The sequence below is a fragment of the Trachurus trachurus genome (assembly GCF_905171665.1).
Source record: "Trachurus trachurus genome assembly, chromosome: 20".
In the NCBI taxonomy this organism is placed as follows: Eukaryota; Metazoa; Chordata; class Actinopteri; order Carangiformes; family Carangidae; genus Trachurus; species Trachurus trachurus.
The window spans coordinates 24,563,077-24,579,283 of NC_139911.1; the positions used below are offsets into that span (position 1 = coordinate 24,563,077).

General features: G+C 41.3%; 2 protein-coding genes across 2 annotated transcripts; both read left to right on the forward strand.

Moving 5' to 3' along the window:
* Positions 1-539: 539 nt before the first annotated feature.
* Positions 540-6,653, forward strand: cyb5a (cytochrome b5 type A (microsomal)). The gene is made up of 5 exons (XM_083995833.1): positions 540-828; positions 3,768-3,896; positions 4,030-4,059; positions 5,710-5,744; positions 6,279-6,653. The coding sequence occupies exons 1-5, from the start codon at positions 694-696 to the stop codon at positions 6,361-6,363; spliced, it is 414 nt and encodes a 137-aa protein (XP_083851959.1). The 5' UTR covers positions 540-693; the 3' UTR covers positions 6,364-6,653.
* A 4,995-nt stretch (positions 6,654-11,648) lies between these two features.
* Positions 11,649-14,529, forward strand: ppp1r3g (protein phosphatase 1 regulatory subunit 3G). Its single transcript, XM_083995776.1, has one exon. It carries the CDS (start codon positions 11,813-11,815, stop codon positions 12,638-12,640), a length of 828 nt encoding a protein of 275 aa, XP_083851902.1. The 5' UTR covers positions 11,649-11,812; the 3' UTR covers positions 12,641-14,529.
* Positions 14,530-16,207: the final 1,678 nt, after the last annotated feature.

The following is a 16,207-nucleotide window of genomic DNA, read 5'->3' on the forward strand; positions in this document are numbered from 1 at the left end:
TACAATTTCTTTGTGTTGGAATGATTTATTTTCTACTTAATGAGTTGCTTACTATCGGAATTAGGAACATTTTACAAATGATTACTTACAAAGTCGTGTAACTTGCCAGATTGTGCCTCTCTCAGGCTGACTACACCAACACACAAACTATACAGGTATATAGTTATTGCAGGAAACACTTGTAGCAAACCTGTGATGCACGTTACATGTTCTGGTTATAAAGAATAGTTGATACTATGCGATTCAAATCGCATAGTATCAAGTAGCCTATTCTAGTAGGCTATTCAAGTAGGCTATTCAATGTAAGCTATGAGAGAAATTGGCACTGGGCATTTACCAACCTTTTTTAGCAGTGAAGAAATCGTATGTAGGAATAAACACTTGCCACAAGATGTTATTCTTTCTGTTATAATGAATATTCCAGCAGTGGACCGCGCGTAAATAAAGGCTTTTATTTTGAAAGTTGAGGCCAGAAGTGCTGTGATATGTTGTGTCTATCTTGACGACAGTGAACTCCCTGGCGCTGAAACTTAGGACTGTTGATAGAAACTGGGGTAAATGTCGATGCGTTTGCTTTATCACGGTCCTGACAGACTCGGTGGATTTATATAATCACGGACAGGTCGTCTCACCTCTGCTCTCGGCTCTCAGCGGCTCTTCACCTTCAACTTGTCCGAGTTTCCAGTGACACAAATGGGAGAACAGGAGAAGAGCCCCGATGGAGTCACATACTACAGACTGTCAGAGATAGAGGCGCAGAACACCTTCAAATCAACGTGGATCATCATCCACAACAAAGTCTACGATGTCACCAAGTTTCTGGAGGAGGTGAGGAACTCCTTAGAGGTTTCAGTGTGTTCAGGATGTTGTAAAACTCTGCAGCCACAGCATGACGAAGTGGGTGGTCAAACCCCACAGGTCTGAAACATAGAACCAGACATCTTTGTCTTTAGAAATAGAAAAGAACTTGAAACTGAGACATGCTGAGTTGTCAAAGTGTCTGCTGCTGCTTAGTTTGACTTCACTGGTTTCTGTACTCAGAGACCCCAGAAAGGCTCCCAGAGGGGCCTCAATGTCCATCACCCAGTGTCACATGATTATGAAATGAGTCAAATGGCAGTGGTGGAGCATGTTAATGTTGTTATCTATGTCAGATTCCAGATACCTGATACTCGATTTTAAGATAAATATCGAATGAAAATATGCAAGAATATTATGGAGAAACAAATACAAATACACTGCACAGATCGTGGGGTCTGATGGGGGTCCATCTCTGCCCTGGGGCCCCAGCAGGTTTTTCCAGTCCTGCAACAAGTAAGGTCACAAACCTGACTTTGATTTAATGCTGATTCACTGTGGTGTGTGTCTGTGAATGAACTTTACAACAGCTGGTGAGTTAACAGGAAGTGCAAGTGAGGACTCTGACCAGACAGCAGATGCCTGACATGCTCAGCTACACATTAGGCCACTATTTGTTATTGAGCCGTAACAATTAATTGATGAATCAATTAGTTGATCAACAATTTTCTGTGATTTATTTGATGATTTAATTGTTGTCTCTTTTTTTTTAAAAGAACAAATCAAACAAACAAAAAACCTCCAGCCTTCCACGTCATGCTGTTGTTTGTTCTGTACAACTGAATATCCTTATGAAGACGTAACTTTTCACTTTTCTTTGGGTTTTTTTTTTTTTTTTTTTTTTTTGGAGAAAACATTTATTATCACTGGAGAAATGAATAATCAGATCTCCTCAAGTTTAAGCAATATAATAACATCTAAGAATACTGTAAGTAACTCTGAAATATAAACACTGTAATTTGGCACTAAGGATAGGGAGAGTATGAAAATCCCTTAAATTCAAAGTTCCTTCAAACCTAGATTAATGTTTGTCCATCATTCACTTACTGTAAAGAAAAAAAGAAAAGAAACAACTAGTCTAGTATCTGTTACAGTGTTCATTTCTTTTTCTCTTCAATTCTAAAAATTCTAGAACCTCAGAATAAAGCTTGGGCTGACTGACCTTTGAGTCTTTATTACAGCCACAGGTGTTTGTCTGTACATGGTTCAAGGTGTGGGCGTGTCCCCAGAGGACAGTTCTAGACCTGCCACCGTCGTCACCATACGACAGCACATGGAAGTGGAGCCAGACTTGGTTGAGGCAGGTCTGGGGTCAGTGGAGAACTCAGTGGATCTAGTTGTTTTGTAGCAAACAGCAGCAGCTGAGTTTAATGGTTCACTGGAGGACAAACACACACTCAGCTCCAGTCTTGTATTGCAGCCTGGGGTCAATAATTGTCAGGTTACTTAGTGTTACTGGACGATGTGCGGACGCACACACTGAGAGACTGAAGTGATGGACCTGAACACACACAAGACTGTGGCTTCTGGTAACACTGCAGCGTTTCTCAGCAGCTGTGGATCTTCTCTGGTGAACTGTCACCGTGTTGTGTAATTGTAGTGTGAGCAGAGAAAATGACTGGAGACAGACAGAGTGGTGTGTGTGTAGCTGTTTATTCCTCTGTTTTCAGCATGTCCATCCCACTCTGGGTCTCCATGACGACTTCATTTACTGATTGGAGTATTAGGGTCAAAGGTCAAGGCGGTGACTCACAAAGGAAAGGTTTGGCGTAATTTGATCACAACACGTTAAGGCGAGACACTACAGACAAAAACACTGTTTTTTCATGCACTGATCAATTTTGAGATTTTGGGCTGTTTTTCTTCCTTAACAAGTCTTCTTTCAGAAGAAGAAGAAAAAGAAATGGTAGAAAATTCACATTAAGGCGTTTTTTTTTATTATTATTTTTTACTTCATTGTGTCTCTTTCATCAGCAGATTTCTCCTAAATTCACCAAAAGTTAACAGCGACTGTTCCATGCCTGTTGTCTGACCCACGTCATGTCAGGTATCATTGGAAAGCCCTATCTCTCCTGAACAATGACCTAGGCTACAAAAATTGCCATTTGCTTTGTATCAGCAACAAATCGTAAAAGTACAATTGACAAACCTTCCATTTTTATTCCTGTCTATATTCTGAAGGTTTTTACAGAGGGGATTGTTGATATATCATTCACAGCCTCATTTATACAACATTTTATTCCTAAAAACATGGAGAAATTAGATTTTTTAGGGCTGGTGGAGACAGTATTTTCTCATTTACAAAGATATCCAAAATCCCCTCTGTAAAAACATCTGACTCTAATATGTCAACAAAATAAAACAAAAATGTTTTTGAAAGTGGCTTTATCCATTGTTCAGATTTCTGTTCTGGGAATGTAAGCAAATTAGTGCATATGTAATTAGATATGGCCTCATTTACATATTTACACATAAAAACTTGGGAAGTTTCATTTTTTCCCCCTGTTCACCCGTAGTGTCTCAAATTTATTCGAATTTGGTCCAGATGTTCACCTGACAGGACAAACTGAGTTTGGTGGCTAAAGGTCAAAGGTCAGCGTCATGGTAACCCCCCAAAACATATTGGTCTTGTGAATGAACTCCTCAAGGAGAAGAACAGTCTGGGTGGAGACAGACAGCCAGATGTTGCTGTGATGTTGTTGCATTGTGTTGATGTTGGTTTATGCCTATGTGGCCTGTTGACTGTGAAGCACCTTGGTGCAAATGCTCTTTGCTTTTAAGGTGCTGTATAAATAAATTCAACTTAAACTTAAACTTAAAAATATTGATATGATTGATTAGTGGAGACAAATAATTGTAGTTGTCATCTTGCTGAGTCAGCATGTTGTTGTGTGTTGTTTCCATGGCAGCACCCCGGTGGAGAGGAGGTGCTGAGGGAGCAGGCCGGAGGAGACGCCACTGAGAGCTTCGAGGACGTGGGACACTCCACTGACGCCAGAGAGATGGCCAGTGACATGTTGATAGGAGAGCTGCATCCGGTGTGTGTGTCTGTCTGTGTCTGTGTCTGTGTGTGCGTGTGTGTGTGTCTGTGTGTGTGTGTGTGTGTAGCTGTATTCAATAGGCTAATTGCAGATGAAGACTAAATAATTCTGTGTGTGTCTCTGTCTGCAGGACGACAGGGAGAAACTCGCAAAGCCTGCGGTAAGTAAATACGTTTTTCTACAGAGTTGCATTATGGGAAATGTAGTATGAAGAGTTTTTGGACCTTGGGTCAGATTAAAGGCTGATTACAAGCTGCTGAGTTGGAGAAAAGGATCATATGAGTTCAACAAACTGTTGCTGGATAAAATCCAGCAGGAGCAGTGAAACAAGCCAGTCAGCTCCTGTTACACACACACACAAATACTAACACAGGATTATCATTCTTTTCTTCTATTCAAACACAACTACACCTTGGTTTGCCCTATAGTCATAGAAATGAACACGACATTCAAATCCTTAACTCAGAAGCCTCACAGAGACTTCCTTCCTCCTCAATCTTTATTCATTTATTAATGCTCATTCAAATAGGAAGGGAGAACCATTATTTCAGGTTTCACTGCAGGCGGTCCAGTTCGAATCCCGCATCGGGCGGCCCTTTCCCACATGTCATCCCCCCTCTCTGCCTCCCAATTTCCTGTCTCTCTCTCCACTGTGCTATCAATTAAGCCCAAAAAATATATTTGAAAAAAAAAAAACTGACACTGACAAAGTTTTCAACAAGATGTTGACACTCACCAATGTTTTCTTATTTGGGATTTGTTCTTAGCTTAGAAGAAAATCTACACACACTCAGGAGCAAACTTACAAACATTTAACTGGAATGTCTGGAATGTGTTTATGAATGAACAAAGAGTAAAAAAAAATCACAGTTAAAGGCAAATCTTCTGAAAAATGTGCATCCTGCCTGGTCCCTCACAGTAAAGGTGTTAGAACATGGTGAAGACAACTTAGAGAATGAGCCTGGAGTGAGTGAAGTGACTGTCTGCAGAGAAGAGGAGGGGCTCTGTGTGTAGTCATGCAACATGCAACATACATAACACTGTAACTTTGTTGTAACCTGGGGCAACCTACAGTCCTCACTGCAGCGGGCCCGGTTCGAATCCCTAAATACATCACCCCTAAATTGACACAAATCGACCACAGACCCCCATTTGACAACATTTTTAAGCAAACAAATGTTATATTTTTAGTCAACGTATGTTCAAATTGGGGCCAATGGCGTGAATTTTTGAAAATGTTGTAGAGAATTTTCTGTGGGAAAAGTGGTAAGATTTCTAAAAAAATATATAAAAATAAAAAGTTAAAACTATTCTAGAAAAAATGCTCAAAAACAATTCTAGAAAATTTCTCAAATAATAATAACTTTTCAAAAAATGTTAAAAATGTTCTAGACAAAGTGGAACAATTTCTCATTTCAGAAATCCTTCATTCCTGCTGCCATTAAGATGCACAACGCTTTTTGTTAGGTTATACATGTTTACTTTTTATATCATTTATATCATTTTAGGTTATATATTGCTCCGTGTGTGTGTTATCTATTTTGTCATGTGTTCTTGTAAGCTGTTGGACAACTTGAATTTCCCTCCAGGAGGATGAATGAAGTATTTTTCTATTCTATTGTAACAGATCATTAGTAAACACTAGTAAACATGTTGACCTGCTGCTGTGACCTCTGACCTCAGTGTTTGTACTGGAAATGTAACAGTGAAGGAGCCCAGACTCATTCTTTACAAGAGTCTGATGATGATGATGATGATGATGATGATGATGATGATGATGATGATGACATCTGTGGTGTGTGTTTTACAGGAAACACTGGTTACCACTTTGAAGGATGACTACAGGTACATACACACACACACACACACACACACACACACACACTCACAGACCTGTGCCTCTTTCTGTCTTTTTTGTTAAAGGGACAACGAGGAGTTTTGGAAAAGCGAAGTGTTTTCACACTACATTTATGAGCCTCCGCGCACCGTGAAATTCTTTGACCGGCGCAAGACAGACTCATGTTTTCATTCATCAAGAATTAAAGTCAGAGGTTAGAAGACGATCACATACCGTCGTAGTTCCCACCATAAACGGAGATTCAGCGGCGTTATTCTCATGACTCGCCACGAAACCGAGAGTAAGGAAATGCTGGTCGGCTCACCCAGCATTTCCACCACCACTAATAATAACAAAATAATGATAGAGACAAAACCATATATTTATGGAAAATGGGCCCATTAACAAGTGTGGGTAACGTAGATTCATCCACATTAACGTGATACTTTTTTATTGTCGCGGAATTTTTCGTTCTGCCGATGGAGAAACTCCTTGTTGTCCCTTTAAATAGTCTCTCTCTCTCTGCCCCCCCCCCCCCTCAGCTGGTGGACCACCTGGCTGGTCCCCTGTCTGCTGGCGGCCATCATCACCATGATGTACCGCGCCATCACGGCAGAGAGCGAGTGACATCACCAACACGCAGCTATGTGGTCAGCAGCAGCTCCAGCAGAGCCCTGGATGAAAAACATTGTCAGAAGGGAACATGACTGCAGTACCCACCATGCTTTTCATACTGTTTAACCAACCAATCACATGGCATTATGTAAATGAAGTTATATACATTGTTCAATTTAACGTGATATTTTTGAATGTTTTCTTAAAAAATCTCTGATCTGAAATCTTGGATGTATAATTACTTGTGTCTTTTTACATCTGTGTCACTGAATGTAAATGAGTGTATAAATATTTAATCAGCAGCTTAAAGAGCATGATGGTGTTATTGCACTGCAGCATGGGACTGTGCTCAGAGTGTAACATGCAGTAGGCCTACTGATGTGTGTGTGTGTGTGTGTGTGTGTGTGTGTGTGTGTGTGTGTGTGTGTGGTAGAAGTGAAGCTGCAGGTGTCTCTGGATCCACACAAACCTGACTAGAGCATCAGATCATTAGGACCTGACTCAACACATGCAAATACACAAATATGCTGCAAATTCACAAACACAAACAAACAACAACACACATCCTACAAAGGAATCACAACACAACTCTCCACGTCAGCAGTTGATGAAGTCGTTTTGCACTCTCTGGTTTCCTAAGTTGCAGCGTATTGAGTCATAATGCATTTGACCTGGTTTAAACTGAGACAGTGAAAGGTTTGGCTCCATGTCTGCTGTGACCTGTGACCTTATCACACTTTACATGTGAGTGTGAGCTGTCAGCTGGATCCAAGTGGTGATCCGAGCACATTCATGCTTTCAAATGCCTGAGGGGGTAAAATGATCCAGTAGAGTAGCATGATAAGTCATCAGTGTAGATGGAAATGAAACTGTGACACTGCAGATTAAACCAGACAGTAGACAGTAACTAAGAGGAACAGCCCATAGTAGGATTCATTTACAGCATCACAGTGCAGGATTTCATATTGTTAAAAGTAAGTCAAATAAATGCCAGTAAGCTCAGAGTGTTTCTAACATGATTCTTGTGAAGTAAATTATGCATGAGTCACCTGAATCTTTAAAAGAGACATATTCTGTCCCTTTCCCACAAATTAAAATAGTTCCCAGGTGTCTTAAAGACATGTGTGTGACATGCTTTGGTCAAAATCCCCCAAGGATCAAACCTCACAGCTCTTTTCATCCTCTCTAAACAGCCCTGCTTTCAGTGTCTGTCTCTTTAAATGCAAATGAACCACTGCTTGCCCCGCCCCTTCTACTGCTACCAGGTAGGGGTGGGGTTATGCAGATTAGAAAACTAGTTACATCATTGTCAGACAACTGAGGGAACAGCCCATATAACCACATGATTTCAACCTATAGGGAGTCTGAACATTACTGATTTTTTGTAAATTCTCACATTTTGGGGGCGGAAGACAAAACAAACACCTAAATATAAGTTAAAGAGCCTTCCATAATATGAAAAAAAATATATATATATATAGTGTATAACCAAACTGATCCAGTGACACTGAGTTCATGGTGATAAACTTAGTGCAGAGTGAAAACCTCCTGCCTAATGACTCAGAGACAAGAAGCAGATAACATGATGTTTATAAGTTAGAGTTGAGCTCTTCAGCTCAAGGTCAGCGTTGTTATGGAGAGGGTGTGTGTGAATGTTTCAGTGTGTGTTGAGAAATCCTGGTGGAATGACAAGTTTTGTGCAACTTCCTAGGTTTTCCTTCAGCTTTAACCTCTGTGCTAAAACTAATCAGTATCAGAGTCTGTAACAGATACAAGCTGTCCCTGGATTCAGTGTGTGCACTTCCAAAAGTGAAAATAAAAATAAATCTTCAAATGGTTTCACCATATACTATATATACAAACATGGACATTGTGATTGATCTTTGTCTTTTTGCATTCTAAAGTGGTTTATATTGGTTTGGTTTTCACATCATGAGAAACAAGTTTGATCATTTTTCAGTCGTGCATTGCATCACAGTGACAACTGTGTTTTATTGCATTAGAATGTGTTTGGAGTTTTGCAAAAGGAATGACTGAGATCTGCAGATGGTGTTTCACTAAGTGAAGATAGTTTATGTTTTCGTCAAAAGGATGTTTGATTCAGTGAATGAGTTTAGACAACTGAGCAACTGATTCACACAACAGATTCAGTAAAACTAAATATTTGTGCTATGCATGTCATTTTAGTGTGTTAATTGGAAAAAACTGTAATCGAGTTTGGAATAAAGGAGAATTCAGTATTTTGACATTAGGAGAAAACTGAAAGGTCACAAACGGTCACCTTCATCCTGGTCGGAAAACTGCAGAGTCAGGAAATCAGACCTGCGTCTTCTGTGGGGACTTCTGTGGACTCTGTGGACTCTGTGGACTCTGTGGACTGTGGGGACATGTCTGGCACCAGAGAGGAGGTGCTGCTGGGGTCACAGTTTTAGATCTTATTTTCCAGTTGCTAAAACACAATTTTGCAAACTAGCCTGGTTTTATCAAAATACTGAACACAATTCACAAAACCACACACCCAAACTGCAATATAGGCCTAGCTTATATATCCTGAAGCACTGCAACCATCAAAATCAAACTTTTGCATCAAACAGCACACAGTCAAGTTACCAGATTTTTGTCTAACCAACTACACACTGTTGGGCACAATGAAAAGCACTCTCATCTTTAGTAGCTTTGCCATAAAACTAAAATAGTTCAAACTGTAGAGAATTCTTCAGATTGTTCACATGCACAGAAATATTTGCAGATACACACACATGCTGTTGAAACATTTATTCTTTTATTTTTTACCAAACAGGTCAGTGCAACATATGCACAGCAGATATATTTACATTGGAGTGAACAAAAACAGAAAATGAAAATATAGAAAAACTCTTCCATTGTTGTTGTTAATGTAAAAAAAAGAAAAAAAAAGAAGTGAAGTTGTAACAATTAACCATTGAGGTGTTTGGCCAGGTGGCATATCACAATTATAGTGTCATTTTGAATGGCAGTGTTTTAGTAAAATGACCAACATGTGACTTTATGTCAGAGTGTTGTGTCTTATGTAGAGAACCGTGGTCAGTGCATTTAAAAAGTGACATATTCAATTGCAAAATGTGTGTAAAACAGAAAATGTGTTTAAAGTTTCGGAGACTTGAGAAGAGCTTTTGCTCTCTGTGTAGCAGTTTAAATATTTGTGTTATGCATGTCATTTTAATGTGTTAGCAATCGGAAAAAACAGTATTCCGGTGATGTGAAGGTGTGGTGCATTGTGCTTCACACTGGGGATCATGTTATCAGCTGTGTTGGACATGATTCAACAAGAGCTCAGCTCAGTCAGACTCTTCAGTCCTGCAGCACCACCTTGTGGATGTAGCTGAGCAGCCATCAGAGAGAAGCAGTTTGGGGGTTAGGGTTATATTATATCATGTTTTCCAGCTAGATTAAATGTAGGACATTGACTTTTCACTGTTTTACTGTTTCCACTTTAGATGTGAAACGTCTCCTTCCTCCTCTTGAACAGACTGAGCCACAGAAGAATGAGTGAGGTGGTTGAGGCAGAAGAACAGGTGCTGCCATCTAGTGAAGACATCTCAGTGAACGTTCAGTCCAGAGACAGAGACAGAGGGACAGGGATCAATCCTCAAGTCATCAAACAGTTAAAGCCTCTGGCCCGGAGGAAACCAGTGACCTCAGGATTATGCCGTGATGACGCCATGTGTTTGTTTACTCGACGCCGTGTGACGCATTTTGTTGGGTCCGCGTAGACCGTCGCAATTACATAACATGTCAGATTGTGGTTTTGGCCGACCCCAGAAATGTGTTCATCCTCGAGTTGTTGTTGTTGGATTTTATTTGACTTGTGTCTATTTATTTTTAATTGACAAGCATTAATTTGAACAGAACATGATAACATGAGGAAGTACAGACAGAGTTTAGACTGATTATCCTCTAGTTTGACAGGTGGTTATCCAACCATGTGTGTGTCAATAACCCCAAAAAGTCCTGGTGGTGTGGCCTCAACATCATGGAGTCAGTCTGGGATCACCTGTGGGTTTTCTCCAAGATGTTCTCAACAACCTACCAGCCCACTTTGTTAACTACTGTACTGTATTAACACTTCACGTTTATATTCTTAAATAAGATTTGTTTCAGCTGATCACCTAATCAGTGCCTCATTTAGTAGAATGTGGTGTGCTTCTGCCATACATGCAAAGATGCTACATTTTTTGCTGAAACAAAAAATTAGAGTGGTCTCTTAATTTTTTCCATATAGTCAATATTGTCAGTATGGTATCAGTCTATTGTTTAAAAAAAAAAAAAGCCTACCTGCTCATAAACAGCCCTTAGCTCTTTATTCTTCTCCATGTGTCCATGGTGATCTCCCTCAGGCTGACACTGACGCTGATGTTGAATACTGATGACGTGGAGTCTTGTCTGTGAACACTGCACTTGAACTACACAGAGGTCAAGGTTGACGGCCCCTTCACTGTGGTGGGACAAAGTGGTTTCAGTGACAGTAGAAATGCAATTTAAAAAAATAAAAATACATAATTTCTTTTTCTTTCCTTTTTTTTAATGAATAGTTTATATTCACGACAGAGAATAAAAGAATCACTGAATGTAACCAAGTTACTGTAAAACCAGTGTTTGATTACATTAAAGTCAGCTCTCCACAACAGGCTGATAATGTGTTGTTGTCTAGTTCAGTGGTTCTCAAAGGTTTTTACATCAAGGACCCCGTATTGACATAAATTAGACCACGGACCCCCATTGGACAACATTTTGAAGAAAATGCCAGAAATACACAAATATTTGTTCTGAGACTGAAGAATGTTACATTTTTAGTCTGTATGACGTTCAAATCAGGGCCAATGGCGTACATTTCTGGAAATATTAGAGAGAAATTTCTGGAAAAAAGTGGTACAGTTTCTCTAAAAACATTTAAACATTTCTAGAACAAGTGGTAAAAAATCTGAAAAAAAAAATATATATATTAAAAAAAATTTAAAGTTAAAAAGTTTTCCAGAGAAAAGTGGCAAAATTTCTCAATTTATTTTTAAAAAATTCTAGAAAAAGTGGTTATAATTTCTTTTAAAAATATTTTATAAAGGGAAGAATAAATAATAATAAAAATAGTGGTAAAAATTTCTCAAAAAACTTTAAATTCTAGAAAAAAAAAGTTGGGGGCCCCCTTAAACCCCTCAAGGACCCCTGGAGGTCCCTGGACCCTACGTTGAGAACCACTGGTCTAGTTCAATACGTGTCCTCTTGCATGAAAACAGGTGAAAGCTTATGTTTCTTACGTGACAATGTGCGCGTGTTTCTGTGCGTGACCATGTGGAAACACTGCACGCGCTCTGTTGTCACCAGAACGTTGTCCTCTGAAGGGGGCGGGAGTCCCTCTATACAAACCGCTCCACACCGGGACTCCCGTTAGTAAGAAGCACTGACACACGGCACCGACCGGGCCGCCATGTCCCACTCAGCTGTCCACACCGGGGGACAGGCGCCGTCCCCCCCGGGACAGTCCGCGGAGAACGGCCTGGAGGCGGTGGAGGAGGAGGAAGAGGAGGAGGAAGGAGATCTGGACGACGAGGCCGACGCTGCCCGACTGGAGAAGTTCGTGAGGGACCGGAGGAGAGCCCAGTCCCTGCCCGCCTACCCGGCCGCGCTGCTGGACGGAGTCTCCGGGACCAACGGGAGGAAGCGGGTCAAGTTCGCCGACTCCATGGGTCTGGACCTGGCCAGCGTCAAGCACTTCAGCACGTTGGAGGATCCGCAGATCCCGAGCAAAGTCCTGTCGAGGCACAGGAGCTTCCCCCCGCAGCAGGACCTGCTCAGCGACCTGTGCCACAGCTTCAAGTCCACCATGGACACGGACCGGCTGTTCGCCTGCTTCCCGGACCCGCGCGACACGGAGCTCCGGGTCCGGCGGCTGCGCGTCTGTCTGGAGAAGGTCACCATCAGCCAGTTCGACCTGCGGGGCCAGATCCGGGTCTTAGCCGGCTGCACACACAAGGAGGTCGGGGTGCGGTACACCTTCAATGACTGGCTGTCACACGTGGACGCGCAGGCTCTGAACGTGCCCGCGGATCAGCCGGACCTGGTGGGAGAGCGGTTCGGCTTCACCGTGTACACGCCGCCCTTCATGGAGCCCAGCTCGGCCGTGCACTTCGCCGTGTACCTGAGGAGCGAGGAGGGGGAGTTCTGGGACAACAACGGGGGGCAGAACTACAGCCTCAGGTACCGCTGCATGCCCGGCTCCACGCGCTTCGTCAGCGCCGCGTTCCACGCCACCTGAACCGCCTCTGCGCTGTGCGTAAAACCTTTCCATCCGTGCGTAAAGCTCTCCATGCGCCCCGTGTGCTGGAAGAAACAGCTGCCGCATCTGATGAATAAACACATCATCTGTGATTATCAGTGTGGTGAGTTCAGGGACACAGATGTTGGTTTTTTTTAGACCTCTGAACGCGTCTTTTCTACCTTGACTTTGTCTCATCTCAACATCTGCACCGACAACAACAACATCTCAGACATCACTGACTCTCCGCTTGGATCAAACGGACTTTCTCTCCCTCAGAGGACAGAGACTGAGCCTGTGCTTCATGATGACCATGACCACTTAGTGACGTCAGCCTGTTGGATGAGTGATTACAATTTGTTTATTTGTTACATGGATCCCCATTAGCTGATGTTGAGACAACCAGTTAGTCTTCCTGGGGTCCGTAATCATATTAATTGTTATATAATACAGTGAAGATTAAAATGCAAAGAATAAAAAAACAACAGGCAAAAAGATAACAACAATAAAAAAAAAAATATATATATAAAAGGCAAAAATTTAAATAAAATCATACCACGTGACCCTGCAAGTATGTGCACAGTTTTGTCTTAAACCAGCTCTGTCCATGTGTGAATGTCTCCTGGAAGCTGATTCCATCAACTCAACTTTACAAAGCTGTTTTGAAATTTGGTTGATGTAAAGTCATGTACCCAGTTGGCTCCTATAGCCAATGTATGAATTTAATCAGAATATATTATATTTCTAACAAAATACTCTGGAGTCTGTTTTTTTTATTATATATATATATATACCCTAAAAATGAACCAGCCGCCTCTCTACAGGGATCCATCCCAGTTTACTTAGAATTTTCACAGTACAGTCATAGATGGGCAGCCCAGAATAAATCTGGCTCCTTGGTTTTGAGCTATCTGTAATTTTTTTTTATCAGATGATTAGAGGCAGAGGACCAGACAACCGAACAATAATCCAAGTCACACAGAACAATAAAACTGACATTTTGACAGAGCAGTAATGAAGGGATAAAAGGTGCACATTTGCTCACAGTTAGAATGCTCTTTCCATTTAAAGACTATTATTTAATATTTACATGTTCAGAACAAGACTTTTCTAACATGTTGCATTGGTTGTCCCCTCTATTTGTAAATCCAGAATAGAATTCTGTGCCACTTTATAATTAGACCCAAATATTATAAAGACTCTAACTCTATCCAGTTATCCACAACTTTGAGTTCACATGCCAGAGTATCGTTCAGTTTGACAAGAGGTTGCAGTGGTACAAGGTGCAATCAACAGCATACATAGTCATATCATGCTATTCAGATTATACAGGAGATCATTAGTAAAAACTGAGAATAAGAGCGACCAGAGCCAAACTATAATTAAAAACACAAGTGTCTTTCTCTCTGCTGCCCTATCTGTTGATAAGAAAGAGATTGCATTTTAAAATAAAAGCCATGCATGTTTACTGAGAGTGCAGACATCACCTGAGCTGCAGGTGCAGCTGTCATGGTACTGGTCAGGCCAACAGCTTTTACATTGATTGACACATTAGCCTGTAACCCTCTCTGGGATGTCGCTGATGTCACTCAGGTGTGTTGTTCAAAAATAAATCCTGTTAAGAAAGAAAGAATTAAAGACGGTCCCCTATTTGGCATTTTAACTTTAAAGGTCCAGTGTGTAATAATTGTCCAGGTTTATTGGCAAAATCTGAATATACTTCCCAAATATATTTGTATTATAATAGCTATAAAATAAAATTAGTTTGGTTTTTCGTAGCCTTATAATTATTCTTTCATATATACATATAGCAAGGGTCTTGCTTTAGAGAGTGTCGCCATCTTGCGCCACCATCTTTGTACGGCAGCCTGAATGTAAAATCCAGCCAACCAGAGAGAACGTTTCGGGAGTTTTGCGTGGAAGGCAGAAGGAAAGAAGGAGGAGTAGGAAACAGCAGACATATGGTAAAATGGTTTAGATCTTCACCTCATTGCTCCATGCTCCTGAAATACTCCCAGTCATGGTAAACACATTTTTTTTTCCTTTTTTGTCCCCCACGTCACTTTGCTGATGGGAGGGGTGAGTGAGTGAGTGAGTGAGTGAGTGAGTGAGTGAGTGAGTGAGTGAGTGAGTGAGTGAGTGAGTGAGTGAGTGAGTGAGTGAGTGAGTGAGTGAGTGCTGCAATCTAGAATCTGGATATCATGGTTTTCTCCCCTTTTTACACATTGGACCTTTAATTCTCCAGTTGTTTTTTGCACGTGATTAGAGGAAGGAGATGCCCCCTCCCCACAGATCGCTGGACTGAGTCTGTTCACTGAGGAAATTTGTCTGGATTGGATGAAATTATTGAGAGAGCTATTGAGTAAACATTTATGGCGGGTGGGGGTTGAAAATACACAAATATCATACACTCCACTCATAGCGCACACAGTGTAAAAAGAACAACTAGAGCTGGGACCAGTCAGTAGAAAATCACTTCATGTCAGCCTCAGGTTGCCTGTTGAGATCAGATGCTGCTCCAGGTCTAGACTCAGATTAAACACTTGACAGATGCTTGACAGATGTTTGTCATCAAACTAAAACCTGTGGGATGTTGTACTACACTGTGTTTTAATGCTGCAGCATCTGTTCCATCTGTTTCCACTCACGTTAGTGGTTTCATTTACACTCTTTAGTTCCGTATGTGAGAGCAGCCATGCAGGTCGCCCCTCATTCTGAATCCATGCTTCCTCTTTACACCAGGACCAAAGTGCAGACATGGGCCCTGTTGACACACTGGACCACATCTATTTGATCTGTCAACACTGACACAGCTTCAGTGCTGCTGCAGGGGCATTTAACTGCCACAGTGGAGGCTGGGGAGACCCGTGACCTCATGCCCTCAGCTCAACTAACACACACTCACCACATGGAGAAGATCACCACGCAGTTGTTCTGTAATGATGAGAAAATGAAGCACACCTCTTATCCACAACAATAACCAAGATTGTAAAATCAGTTTTTAAACAGACTGTGTGTGTAATATATATACAGTGCAGCATAAATATGAAAAACACTTGGAAATGAAAAGGAATATTGCACTAGGTGTAATGATGCAGAAACTGTAGAAAACAACAGGCTAAAGAGACTGATGGATGACAAGATGAAGGAGCTAGTGTTCCTTCTCAGAGCACCTACAGTCTCATGCAGCCGCTGAGAGACAGATGTCCATGATTGACATCAGTTAGGCTGACGTCCTCTAACTACTGGGTAAGAGTATAAGATATTTCTGTTCACTGTGAGAATTTATTGTGTTGCTTATTCCCTTATTCCGCTAAGACTTCTTATTTACAAGATGTATAGAGAAGTGGAAAATGAAAACATTATAGGCATCTTCCTTACAATGTGAAAGATTCAGTGTGGCCAATAAAAGCAAGATGAAGACATATTGTAAACAGTAAATCTTTAAGACAACTATTTGTGGCAGCCTTCATTTCTGTTACTTTTTTATCACACTGAAGGACCTCAGTCTCCTCAGGAGCTGGAGACGACTCTGTCTCTTCTCGTATGAGACACCTGTGTTAGTCC

Coding starts and splice junctions, on each gene's coding strand:
- cyb5a (XM_083995833.1), top strand. CDS start 694: ATGGGAGAACAGGAGAAGAGCCCCGATGGAGTCACATACTACAGACTG. Junction 829..3,767: donor TCACCAAGTTTCTGGAGGAG/GTGAGGAACTCC, acceptor TTTCCATGGCAG/CACCCCGGTGGAGAGGAGGT. Junction 3,897..4,029: donor TGATAGGAGAGCTGCATCCG/GTGTGTGTGTCT, acceptor CTCTGTCTGCAG/GACGACAGGGAGAAACTCGC.
- ppp1r3g (XM_083995776.1), top strand. CDS start 11,813: ATGTCCCACTCAGCTGTCCACACCGGGGGACAGGCGCCGTCCCCCCCG.